Source organism: Cokeromyces recurvatus, assembly GCF_025118155.1.
Source record: "Cokeromyces recurvatus strain NRRL 2243 chromosome Unknown BX663scaffold_10, whole genome shotgun sequence".
NCBI classification, from domain to species: domain Eukaryota; kingdom Fungi; phylum Mucoromycota; class Mucoromycetes; order Mucorales; family Mucoraceae; genus Cokeromyces; species Cokeromyces recurvatus.
The window spans coordinates 355531-367936 of record NW_026251396.1 but is presented as its reverse complement, the minus strand read 5'-3'; the positions used below and the strand labels follow the sequence as shown (position 1 = coordinate 367936).

General features: G+C 29.6%; 4 protein-coding genes across 4 annotated transcripts; 1 reads left to right on the top strand and 3 right to left on the bottom strand.

Moving 5' to 3' along the window:
* Positions 1-1949: 1949 nt before the first annotated feature.
* BX663DRAFT_471479 (P-loop containing nucleoside triphosphate hydrolase protein) lies at positions 1950-3936 on the top strand. Its single transcript, XM_051524152.1, has 3 exons — positions 1950-2255; positions 2328-2573; positions 2654-3936. Exons 1-3 carry the CDS (start codon positions 2048-2050, stop codon positions 3850-3852), a joined length of 1653 nt encoding a protein of 550 aa, XP_051383547.1. The 5' UTR covers positions 1950-2047; the 3' UTR covers positions 3853-3936.
* A 9-nt stretch (positions 3937-3945) lies between these two features.
* Positions 3946-4891, bottom strand: BX663DRAFT_34111 (uncharacterized protein). Its single transcript, XM_051522149.1, has one exon. It carries the CDS (start codon positions 4753-4755, stop codon positions 4039-4041), a length of 717 nt encoding a protein of 238 aa, XP_051383546.1. The 5' UTR covers positions 4756-4891; the 3' UTR covers positions 3946-4038.
* Positions 4892-5031: 140 nt separating this feature from the next.
* BX663DRAFT_423663 (uncharacterized protein) lies at positions 5032-7813 on the bottom strand (the record flags this gene model as incomplete). Its single annotated transcript, XM_051522424.1, has 8 exons — positions 5032-5115; positions 5209-5333; positions 5364-5615; positions 6617-6904; positions 7005-7244; positions 7311-7442; positions 7502-7679; positions 7748-7813. Coding segments are annotated over 8 exons (1365 nt in total), but the record flags the coding sequence as incomplete, so codon positions are not given.
* A 3527-nt stretch (positions 7814-11340) lies between these two features.
* BX663DRAFT_506903 (uncharacterized protein) lies at positions 11341-12299 on the bottom strand. Its single transcript, XM_051527254.1, has one exon. It carries the CDS (start codon positions 11881-11883, stop codon positions 11689-11691), a length of 195 nt encoding a protein of 64 aa, XP_051383544.1. The 5' UTR covers positions 11884-12299; the 3' UTR covers positions 11341-11688.
* Between the last annotated feature and the right edge of the window lie 107 nt (positions 12300-12406).

The following is a 12406-nucleotide window of genomic DNA, read 5'->3' as shown; positions in this document are numbered from 1 at the left end:
ATGCATGAATGTTCATTTCAACAGCGTTCATGTCATTTTACACGATTTAGCCATTTCGCTGAATGATAATTTTTTTTCTTTATCTATTTTTTTTTTTTTTACGAAAACACCATTTTTTTTTATTTTAAATTATATTTAATATCTTTATTGAATTAACAAAAAGGTTTACTTTCTATTTAATATCGTTTTTCTCTCAAATTCATTACTAATCTGAACAACATTTATGCATTATTCCCTTTAACACTTAGATCATCACATATATTAGAATGAGACCAATTCCTTAAGATAGAAAGATGGATATTTTAGCAAAACTTAATGCTAATGAGTCTTATATGGATATTTCTAAGGCAATGGGTGTGTCAATTAGGACAATTGGCAGAATTGCCAAAGAAAATCAAATTAAGATTAACGTAAAAGAAGATAGACCAAAGAAGATTAGCCCATTACTTGGAAGATTGATTACGCGATCTTTTTATACTGATCATTTTATCACTACAGTGGACGCTGCCCGGAACTTACATGGTCAAGAATATGATATTTTCGCGCAAAACATTTGCAGATTCCTAAAATCGTCCGACTTTGATTCGAAGATTAAGAAATCTACATTACCATTGACGAATGAGCGTAGACGAGATCGTCTAGAATGGGCCAAAGCTCATAGGAACTGGACGGTTGAGGATTGGAAAAAAGGTCGTCTTTAGTGACGAAACAAAAATTAATCGTTTGGGTTCAGATGGAAAGCAATGGACATGGGTTAAAAAGGGTGAACCTCTAAAAGACCATAATGTCAACTTTAAGTACAAAGGTGGGGGTGGAAGCCTAATGTTATGGAGTTGTTTCACGCAACATGGTCCTGGTTTTATTGCCAAGATTGAGGGAAGGATGGACTCGCAGTTATATTGTGAAATATTAAGAGGTGACTTTATGGAGACGCTCAAGGATTATGGCCTTTGTAAGAAAGATGTGATCCTTCAACAAGACAATGATCAGAAGCATACATCCAAATATACAAGAAACTGGTTCAAAAGAAATAAAATAAATGTCCTTGAATGGCCATCATACTCACCTGATCTAAATCCAATTGAAAACCTTTGGTTTTATTTGAAGTGTAAGCTTGCTGCCTATGATAGGCCACCAAAAAACATGGATGAGTTATGGGAGCGAGTTGCTGATGTTTGATACCATAAAGTTACAGCCGAACTATGCTTAAAACACATAGAAAATATGCCAAGATGTGTTGAAGCAATAATTAAAGCAAAAGGTGGTGCTATCAAGTACTAAACATAAAAGATGCGTTGTTCATTTCATTCTTCAATAAACTATTTGCATAAAATTTTTATACATATAACTTTTAACATTGTTTTTCAAATAAAAACATTATATAATAAATATATGCTATAGGTATCATCAAAAAGAGGAGACTTCTGTCTTTCTGCTAGTATATACTATATTGTACTTTACTTAATAAATAGACGATTTGTTATTGCCGATTTGCATAAATTACCTAAAATTCTGAAACATTGCCACACTTTTGTGAGTCACTATATTTATCTTCCACCCTACTTACCGGAGCCTAATCCTATTGAGCAATTTTGATCTGTATATAAAAATAAGCTAAAGAGAGAGAGAAAGAGAGAGACACTTTTAGACGGAAAAACATTGACCTCGTGAATCCAAGATGCTTGTAACAGAGTACTTATCAGTGACCTCCAAGATTTCTGTAGGTATTCTATTTCAAAATTTAGTGATTGTGTTAAACCGTAAGCCTATTTAAAATAAATAAATAATTTGGCGCACTTGATCCACCAACATTTGAACCAATTTTTGTGCCTAATTTTTTTTTCGGACTTTATTTTTATTTTTTTTTTCGCGCCAACAATGTAACACAAATTTGTAGAGATAAAATATATTTGTTTCAGTTATAATGCTGCGGTAGTAACTGCGGCAGCTTTCTCGGTAGTAGTAGTATTAGTAGTAGCATTATATAAATAATAATAAGGGCTTTAGAATATATTTATTGCCTTCCTTCTCTATTTATAACTCATATATGACTTCAGTTTATCGTCCTCCTCATAAAATTATATTAAATAATAGCAGTCGTATGAGTGTCATTGTAGATCGAATTCTATGTTTATTAGAAAAGGTGTCTGATGAAGCATTTTGGCAATCACTTGTTGGCGATCGTATTCTTAATCTTTTAAAACGTTATTTTGGAAGTGATGTCGTCTTTTTAGGTTTTATTGTTTATCTTGCTCGTAATGTATTATATGTAGCATAATAATAATAGTCTTCTCTTCTAATACTTTATATTATTATTATTATTATAGCCATTGTTGGATATCAACTGCACTCTATATTTTATCAACTAATAAATTTTGTAAAAGAAAGAATGTATGTTTCGATACAAATTGGTAAAAATGAGACAGGTTATGAAGCTATTCAACAATTTGTTGCAAGCAAGACAACGACACATATTCAAAAGAGTTTACGTACTGTCGAAGGTCGTTGTGTCCAAGCAGATCATGATGATTTACAAGGCCCTGGTCTTCCTCCTACACTTCGACTTTATCCATGTAAAGTATATAAATATAAAGTAATTTTTTTTAAAAAAAAATACTAAATGAGAATTTTTTTTTTTTTTGTATATATATAGTGGATGAAACTGAACAAAAGATAACTTACAAGAACCATACATTATGGGTTATAAAAAGGAAAAACAGTGGTGTAAGCAATAATATGGACCAGTTTTATAGTAATAACCTGAAGGATTTATTGGGTATGATGAATACTAATCCTTGCGTTGAAATCACCATGCGTGGACAAGATCTAAGTCTTTTAAAGTCATTTATTCAAGAATGGATCGATGACTATTTTGAACAAGAAAATGGTAAACTTACTATCTATAAATGTATGCCTAGTCGATATGATGGATTTGAATGGCGTACGTTAACATCAAAACAATTAAGAGATTTTGGTTCAGTTATATTGAAGGAAGGACAAAAGGAATTGATCCTGAAGGACATTCAAATCTTCCGTAAACGAGAGCATTGGTATTCAATCCGTGGTATTCCCTATCGTCGTGGTTACCTTCTTTATGGCCCCCCAGGGACTGGTAAAACATCTTTAGTTCAATCCATAGCTAGTAAAGTGAATATGAATGTGGCTATCATTAGTTTATCTGGGAAAATGGATGATGAAAATTTTAATGTTTTACTACAGGAGGTACCTCGTAATAGTATTCTTGTTATGGAAGATGTGGATCATTGTGTGATAAAGGATCCTAATTCAAACAAGGATAATAATGATTCAAAGATTACCATGAGTGGCTTATTGAATGCTCTGGATGGTGTAGCAGCTCAAGAGGGCTCTATGATTTTTTTGACGTGTAATGATGTAAACCGTATTCAACCTGCTTTACTTCGTCCTGGTCGTATTGATATGAAAATGGAATTAGGATATGCAAATAAATACCAAATCAATAGAATGTTTTGGCGTTTTATGGGCAAGGATGATATCGATTTAGGTGATATGGAACCGGATGAAAAGATACCTTGTAATAATGACCCTAATATATCCCTCTTGGCTGAAAAGTTTACAGACATGATTCCTGACCTTTATGTAACGCCTGCAGAACTTCAAAATTTTTTTATTATGAATTTAATCGATAACAACAACAATCATTCAAATGAAAATGACTATACCTACTTATTAGATGCTGTACCTGCCTTCTTAGAATCTGTGAAGCGTGACCGTGAACAGGCTCTTGATCACCATGCTGGTATATCTGCTTCTGTTAAAAATATCCTTAACAATACCAATAATGAAGATGAATCTGTAAATAGTACACTCTGAAAAAAAAATATATACTTCATCATATAAACAAACACTAAATAGAATAACATTATATATATATTTATTTATTTATTTATTTTTCTGGCATACATTTAGTAGAAAAATAGATAATAATAAAAAAAAAAAATAGAAAATAGATCTTTTATTTGCATACATAATTTTTATTTATTTATTTCTCATAACATATTATTTACTAGAAGAGGGAGAAGCAGTAATAGAAGTAATAAAATTGCCATCAGTTGTATTAGATGATAACATTAGTAATTGTTGATCAAATGGTCCATCTGATGATTTTGATGGTGGTGGTAGTGGTAGTGGTGGTGATGACGGCACTGGACATATATTCATATAATTTTCTTGTTGCCTCAATAATTGTTCTAGTAAATAAGTAGAGTCGATAGTGGTAGACTCAGAGATATCTGATGATGTCACTGATGCACAGCAAGAAGGTGCCTTTGTCAGTGGTTGGTTATTAATATTGTTTTGTGAGGAATGGTGTTGTGCATGAATGTTATCATTGTGATTTAATAAATAGATGAGCTCTTCTTCATCTTTGGCTGAGAATATAGGATTCATATTATTCAAATGGATCATATCGGAGGGGAAACATGACTGTAAAAGGTCAAAGGAGTTTAGATCTAATGGATGATGGATTAACTCGGTCGAGGTAGGACTTATTAAATGGTGATGGTCATAATAAAAATCAAACATGGAAGTTGGTAATGACACATTTGGACATTGTTCTTCCACCATCATATAGTCGAGATCAGTTAATGATTCTGGTGAAGGAATAAAATGATTAGGTGTTGTGGATGATGATGTTGTTGTTGCTGCTGCTGCTGCTGCTGCTGCTGCTGCTGCTACTGCGACAACGGCTGCAGAGGTTGCTACAGTAGCAGCCATCGAAAAACCCGTAACTGGATCATTCTCCAAGGAAATATAATTACTGTCAAATGATGGATGATTATGCTTTTTCCAGGGAGGAGGAGGAGGAGGAGAAGAGGAAAAAGAAGATAGTCTTTGTCTTCTTCGTTTTCTTCTTACAGCCTTTGGTGATAAAAAGTAAGGTTCAATAGGGTTAGAAGGTGGATAAAGATCAGAGGCTATAGATTCTATATCATCATTCTTAGTTGATGTTAAACAATCGCTGGTATGTTCATGAGGATGCATGCACATATTATTACGTCTTGAAATACAAAATGGACAATGTCTTACAAAACGAGCGATTAATTCTTTAGGGATCCAAGAATAACGTCTGCGTACCTATAATGGAATATGATATTCAGTTATACGTGTATACATCATAATGAATGTTACTCTTAAGAGATTGATTCTATATGTATTTAGTTTATTTACAATTGCCGATGTTTTATCTCTTCCACCGTGTTGTGCTTCTTTATGAGCTAAAATCAAGATATAGTAAATATCTTCGCGTACAGCAACTGGCTTATTGTCATGACACACAATCTCTTCATCCATGCCTTGTTTAGCATTCTTTCGAGATCCTAAACGAAACATTTTCTTGACCCAGAAACGAAATTGAGCAGTTGAAATCGATGTATTTCTAGGATCTTTCAAGACTTTTAAAATAAGAGCATAACGTTCATGATCTACTAATGCTTTATCTCGCTTCTTTAAAGATAGATTCATTAAATATGCATTGACAATAGCATTAAATTGTTCGTTTGAAGGATACTGACTATATTCATGAGATGATAATAAAATGGGAGAAGTCATGTCACTATTCATAGCAATAAATTGAACTTGGTCTTTGATAGGCGCCAATAAGGAATGTTCATGGATTGATGATGATAATGATGATGATGATGATGATGATATATCAAAGATGGGTTCTGCTTTAGATATCATTTGCTTTGATTTTCTTTTAGTAGGGTTACTAATCTTTCTAGGACTCATTCTATAAATATGTATGTATATGTATAAAAAAGAAAGAAAAGGAAGGAAATGATAATAGGAAGAAAAAAAAAAGAAAAAAAAGAAAAAGAAATGTATAAAATATGTAAATTGTAAGCTTATTTATTTACGTATTGTTTATAAATATATATATATATTTATATGTATATATAACGCACATATACAAGCTTTTATGTATACTAAATTCAATATAACTATATATATTTATATGTATATGAAATGGCGGGAAATTTCTGTTGTTTATTATTGCACAACAATGTTGTTGTTGTATCATGTTGTTTATATGAATGAGTGAATGAATATATATTTATATCAATTCCTTTATACACATTTAATCGTCATTATTTATACTACATATTTGATCCTCCTTAAATCGATACTCCCCCTTAGATTTTTTGTATCGTTTTTTTTCTTTTCTTTTTCTTTTTTTTTTTATTTTTTTTTTATACATATGTATATGTCTGTGCGCAGCATAAATCATCGGTATGTTTTTTTTTCCTTCTGTTTTATTATTAATTTGATAAAGATAGTCTACGAATTTGACGAGAATTTTGATTACTGTTACTACTAAATCCAGGAATTGAAGTTAAAATATTTTGAGCACGATTCCTAAGACTAGTAGTAGTCGTTATATTCAAAAGATCTTGTTCAGATCGACTACGTTTAGAGCCTATATAATAATAATAATGAATATCTTTTCATTCATATTATATTATGTATCTATTTATTATACCTTCAGTTGGCTTGTTAGCTATTGGTGTAGACTTTTTATTCATTGCTTTATTTAACTTTTTATCCTCATCTACAAATGATACTAAATCTTGAATACTTCTTCTCTTATTCAAATTAGAAAATTCTCGGGTCATATTTGAAGAGGAATTTGATGAAGCCATTAACAAGGTTGAGCTTATAGATGCAGATCTAATATGTTTTTGAAATGGCTTATTTGTCTCTGTCATTGATTCTTGTTGTTGTAATGTTAGAAGATCATTTTCAGTGTTTGTTAATAATAAATTATATCCTTTTCCAACTAAACTAGAAAATATGCCTTCTCTAGCTCTATTCATAGGTAATGCAAATTTGGGTGATTTGAAGGCTGCATATTCTGCATTTACGACTATATATCAAGTATAAGTTAGTAACAAAAAAAAAGAGAGAGAGAGAAAGAAAGAGAAAGAGAAAGAGAGAGAGATTCTAAATTAGTTGGATTCATTTACGCTTAGCTAATAAAAATTTTTCTAATTCATCTCTATCAAAAAAGAGAGCCGACTTATTAGGCAGTGAAGGGCCAAAGCTAGGAACATCCTCTACATAAACGATTTCTACTCTCCACGCCTTCTTATTATTTGCTGGAAATAGTTCTTGATGCACAACAATAAATACATGTAAAAATTGAGATTTTATAGCTGTAGGATTAAAAGGTTGCTTTCCTTCAACAAAGATAATACATACAATATCTGTATATATATATATATATATTTATATAAGTACAGAAAATCATGCCATGTCATGCATTCACTTACCATTTCCTATATGTCGCTTTCTTTGAACCTGTTGCTTATCACCTGGTTTAGAAGGTATTAATGTAGATACATGATATGCAAGTGTATTCTCATTCCAAACATTTATATATGCATATTCACCAGAGTCACCGCCTATCCATTATACAATGTAAGTCCATATCCAATTATATAAATGGGATATATGACCTTACCTTTCGTGTCTAATCCAGCAGCCCAACCCATATATCCCTTTAATTCTATCTTTCTTCCAATAATGTCTAAAAATTCATTAAATCCTTCTGAATCATATCCATCATTAGAAAGCCATTCTTCTTCTTTTGTTTGACCTTCTTTAATTAACAAGACACCAAACTTATACTTTGTATGTAACTGTTTTGAATACAAATGTTAATATTTTTTTTCTTTATTCTTTTTCTTTTCTTTTCTTCCTTGTTTACCGAATTTTCATCTAATCTTAATAATTCATTTTGAATACCACTTGATATCATCTGATCTTGATTCATTTCCAATAGTCGATCAAATGAAATGTCAGGTATATTTGATTCAATAATTGATTTCCACGATGCATCGTCTTCTTTAGCAGCGACTTTTATTCTTTGATCTGGATTATTTTGAGTTCTATAAATGATTCTATAATATTGATCTTCTAATTTGATAGATAAAAGAATAGGTCTATTAAGTTGATCATATCCAAAGAAGGTACGAACATCAAATTGATTCATAAAATAAGTTCGATACCAAAGTGCTTCATGATCTTTATGGTCAATATCAAAAGAGGATGTAGTCTTATTGTCCGATATATCGAAATTATAATATTGATTCATGCCTTCAATTTTATAACCCTTTGATGGTATCACGATAGCTCTTTCAACTACTTTATAATATTGGCAAACACATTCGTTCATTATTTGCTTCATAGTAGAAACCTATGTATGTATGTGTGTATATATAAATGATAAAATACATGAGTCTATCGAATTGATTCACCCTTCCTTTTAAAGAGAAGCAAAAAAAAAAAAAAAAAAAAAAAAAAAAAAAAAAAAAAAAAAAAAAAAGTCTATACATACACTATCTTTAAGTAGAGTAATGGTTAATTCTTCATCCAAAATTTTCTTTTCTAATTGTTGTATATCTTGTTTAATTTCTATATATTTCTTTTGCGTACTTTCTTCCCATTTTACCATTTCTAACATTTTATAAATGTCTGAAATGATGGATGATAATTGCTGAGGTATATTATTTTTTGTTTCAAAAGTAGGGGTATTGTTAGCTAAGATAAACATCGAAAGTGAACGATCACATTCATTTACTAGCCGGGTATGCAAGGTTGTTAAAGTAGTAGTAATAAGGCCTTTAAATAAAGGTAAATCTGATATTTGATTTGTAGTACTACTGTTGGGTAACTCCATCATAAGTTGATGAAAAGAGCCTTTTGTGGCTAACTGACTTAATGTAGGTGGGCTCTCTTCCTGATAAATAGACAATGGATAAGCATATAAATATAATAGTTAGATACAATATATGACTTTACTTGACATGATTTTGCTCTTTGTCGTTCCTTTTTTACTTGCTGAGAAGAATGAGATGATGTTACTTTTTCACTTTTTGAATCAAAAGATATTTTATTAGCGTTGTTGTTGCTGTTGGTATAGTTGTCTATTGGTATTAAATTATCTACATTATTTTCTTGATGATCCTCTATAAAGGAAAGACGTGAATTAGTACTATTTCGACGTCTATTTTCCTTTGCTTGCTTTTTCGTTAATAAAGTAGCGGAGTTTGAATTATTAGGGGGTACAGTACAATTGTTGCTATTATCATGTTTTTTAGTGAAGAAATTAAAATTAATCAATGTCGATCTCTTTAATAATATCTTTGAAGCAAAACTTTTATTCTCTGAATCTTTAGCACGACCCACAAAATATTTTACTGGATTTGGTATTCTGTTACTTAATCTACTTGAAGTACTAAAAACAGAACTTGTAGTTGACTTTATAGATGAAATAGATGCATCATCTCGTTTAATATAACTCTTCTGGGTTTCATTTTTATTACAAGCACCGTTGTTGTTACTTTGAGATTGTTGTTTTTTTTTGTTTCGTAACATCTAAAATGATCAAAAAAAAAAAGAAAATGTATTTATCTATCTGAATATATACTAATCTCGTAAAACAATAGATTAAGAAAAGTGGGTAAAATAAAAGGTATAATAGCTTGAATGCAAAAATAAATAAATAAATAAAGGTATATGTATAATATAAATAGTTTATAATAAATAAATAAAAAAGGTACAAAAAAGAAAGAAAGAAAAAAGAAAAAAAAGAAAGAAAAAAGGAAAGAAAGAAAGAAAAAAGGAAAGAAAGAAAGAAAGAAAGAAAGAAAAAAGGATGGTAGCTACTAAATATTAAAAAAAAAGAAAAAATAATAAAAAAGATTCCTTTCACTTTATCCTTTTATGGTTACAAATCATTCCTTTTATATACATATTTATGTGAGTGGACATGTATTTTGAACTAAGCTTGTACAGTGTTGTATACGGATACCTGCTATTTAGTTTTCATTTTCGCAACAAAGTTAAAAAGGCACCAGTAAGCTCCTGAATAAAATATAGGGTAAGAGAAAGAATTGAAAATAAAATACAAGAATAAATCATTAGAAAGTACATGATCAAGAAAGGAAAATTACTAAAAGTTTGAATCAATAATTAAAGAAAAAAAAAAGTTTAATGATCAAATAATGGATTGATTTATCGAATCATGTAAAACAAGGTTAATCAATAACGAGAACAAAACTGAAACAGGATTGTAAAGAGTATAATTAAAAGTAAAATGCTTGAACTGTAACCTAGTTGTAGGATGTTACAAAAGAATTTTCGTTTATATTCTACTATTTTATTTAATTAATTAATTAATTTTTCGAAAAAGCAGTCATCCAAATTTAATAATGTCATTATAACAATAGACATTTTATTAATATACTATATAACCACTCCAATGCATGCATGTGAAAATTAAGTAAAACTGACATATCAAGTATCTATAAAGTGCTTCGAAGTGAACACTTTATTTCTACATATTTGAAAGACTTACGTTTAGTCCTATTAAGAGATTAAATTTCCAGGCAGTCTTAAAAATAGTTGTATATAAATGGATACCTATAAGTATGATTCTTAATATCAATAATTCTAGGTTTTTATTTACCTCATTCTATAATAGCACTATTATTATTTCCAAGATAGAATGAAGTACTGTATCCACAGAGAAAGGAGAGTCTTGATTTAAGTTATCAGGCTTTTGAGGTAGACTTGAGATGCTATATTATTGACTGGTAAGAATTAGTGAGGCTATGATCTAATATTAAATAAATAATTCGACTATTATGAAAATTTAGTAGAGTTTAATGTGTCTTTATTAGGGCAGCTATCTAATCGTAGACTCTCATTTTATTGACTTTTAGAATAATGATATCTCTTGTCTTTAGTATTTGCTGTTTTACCTGCTAGACTTGAACAAGCACTGAACGCATTTTAGCATTCATGTTTATTTTTATCTATCTTAAATTTTTTTACTCTTTTTTCCGTATAACTTAACCCGTAGTCATTAATTACAAAATTAATCTTTAGTCGTGGAGGTTGATCGATATATGCCTCCTTTCACAATCTTATTTAATGAGACGTGAAAACTCGAAATAAAACCTACTCTCAGGGATTGAATTATTACAGTAACCACTATTCTCAGAACTTCACTTTAATGAAGAAGAAAACAGGAAAAGAAAAGTGTAGGAAAAAAAATAGGAGAAAAAAAATTTTCACATAAACAAACGGTCTAATAGGCATAAAAAGATAAACAGTGCTTTACTGTAGCTTACTGGGTTTTTCTATTAGATACATGAAAGAGATATTTAGCAGTATAATTGATTAGGATATTATTCCGTTTATCTTCTCTACACTTTAGATAGATCATTATCATAAAAGATATAGCCTTTTTTTTTATTTTTTTTTATTTTATTTATTTAAACGGAACTATTTCCTCTCTGATGTTATGGCTGCTGCTTATACAAATTCTGTTGATTTAGTGACTTTGTTATGATTGATTCTATCTAGTCTTGATTATATAAAAAGACATTATAACAAATAATACTATAGTAATATCTGAAAGTAATTTGTATATATATGCATACTTTTTCTCTCTCTCTCTCCTTGGATCTACACTGAAATGTGTAATTATTAATTTATCCCTTGAGTTGAAAATAAAGTTATTGTTATTGTTAACTGTCTCCTACAAAACTATAAATTATTTGTACCCTTTTTACAACACTTTGACAGTTTAATTTTACTGTAAGCTGTCATATCACAGATCATTCTTTCTCAGTAAATAATTTATTCATTGAATAAATAAGATAGAATAAATGCTAAATGTAAATAGTAGAGAAATATACTGTATAATATATATACAATACATTGAGTATATGAATATATTCTTTGTACTATTTTGTATCGTATAGACGAATATAAAGCCCGTTTTATATTCAAGACGTAATAGAGAAATGAAAAGAAAAAAAAATAATAATTCATACTATTATTATTATCTAGATTCTCTTGAAACTCTTGTGATCTACTTTATCAAATAATATCAAAGCATCTAACACTTTATATATCTATAACATATTTTATTCCATCGTTAACTAACTCTTCTTGGCTTTCACATCCTATCGCAGACTATTTCTTTAACAGTTTTTTTTTTATCAATTTTAATAAATAAAAATAATTAACTTTAGAACTATAGTGTTCCGTCTTTTTTAAATTTGTTTTATAATAACTATCAAACCACTGATTCAGCAGGGGAAAAAAAAAAGACTTTGAATACTACACTTTTACCTTTATAATGCGGCAGATAATATAAGGAAAGGACAAGAATGAATTCTAAAGGCTGTGAATCTAATTATAAATAGTATAAAAAAAAACAGAGAATAATTAATCCAAAAAAAAAAAAACCTGTAAAATCTATTTGCGAGTGGGAAGAAAAAACAAATAGTACATATCTAACTTTGTAAATTCTTTGTTAAATATTGCAAATCATAGGGTTCAAGGGCGTAAA

Excerpts from the sequence above, each read along its gene's own strand:
- BX663DRAFT_471479 (XM_051524152.1), top strand. The coding sequence starts at position 2,048 with ATGACTTCAGTTTATCGTCCTCCTCATAAAATTATATTAAATAATAGC. Across the intron at positions 2,256-2,327 it reads TTTTATTGTTTATCTTGCTC|CCATTGTTGGATATCAACTG; the intron begins GTAATGTATTAT and ends TTATTATTATAG. Across the intron at positions 2,574-2,653 it reads TACACTTCGACTTTATCCAT|TGGATGAAACTGAACAAAAG; the intron begins GTAAAGTATATA and ends GTATATATATAG.
- BX663DRAFT_506903 (XM_051527254.1), bottom strand. The coding sequence starts at position 11,883 with ATGAATTATTATTTTTTTTTCTTTTCATTTCTCTATTACGTCTTGAAT.
- BX663DRAFT_34111 (XM_051522149.1), bottom strand. The coding sequence starts at position 4,755 with ATGGCTGCTACTGTAGCAACCTCTGCAGCCGTTGTCGCAGTAGCAGCA.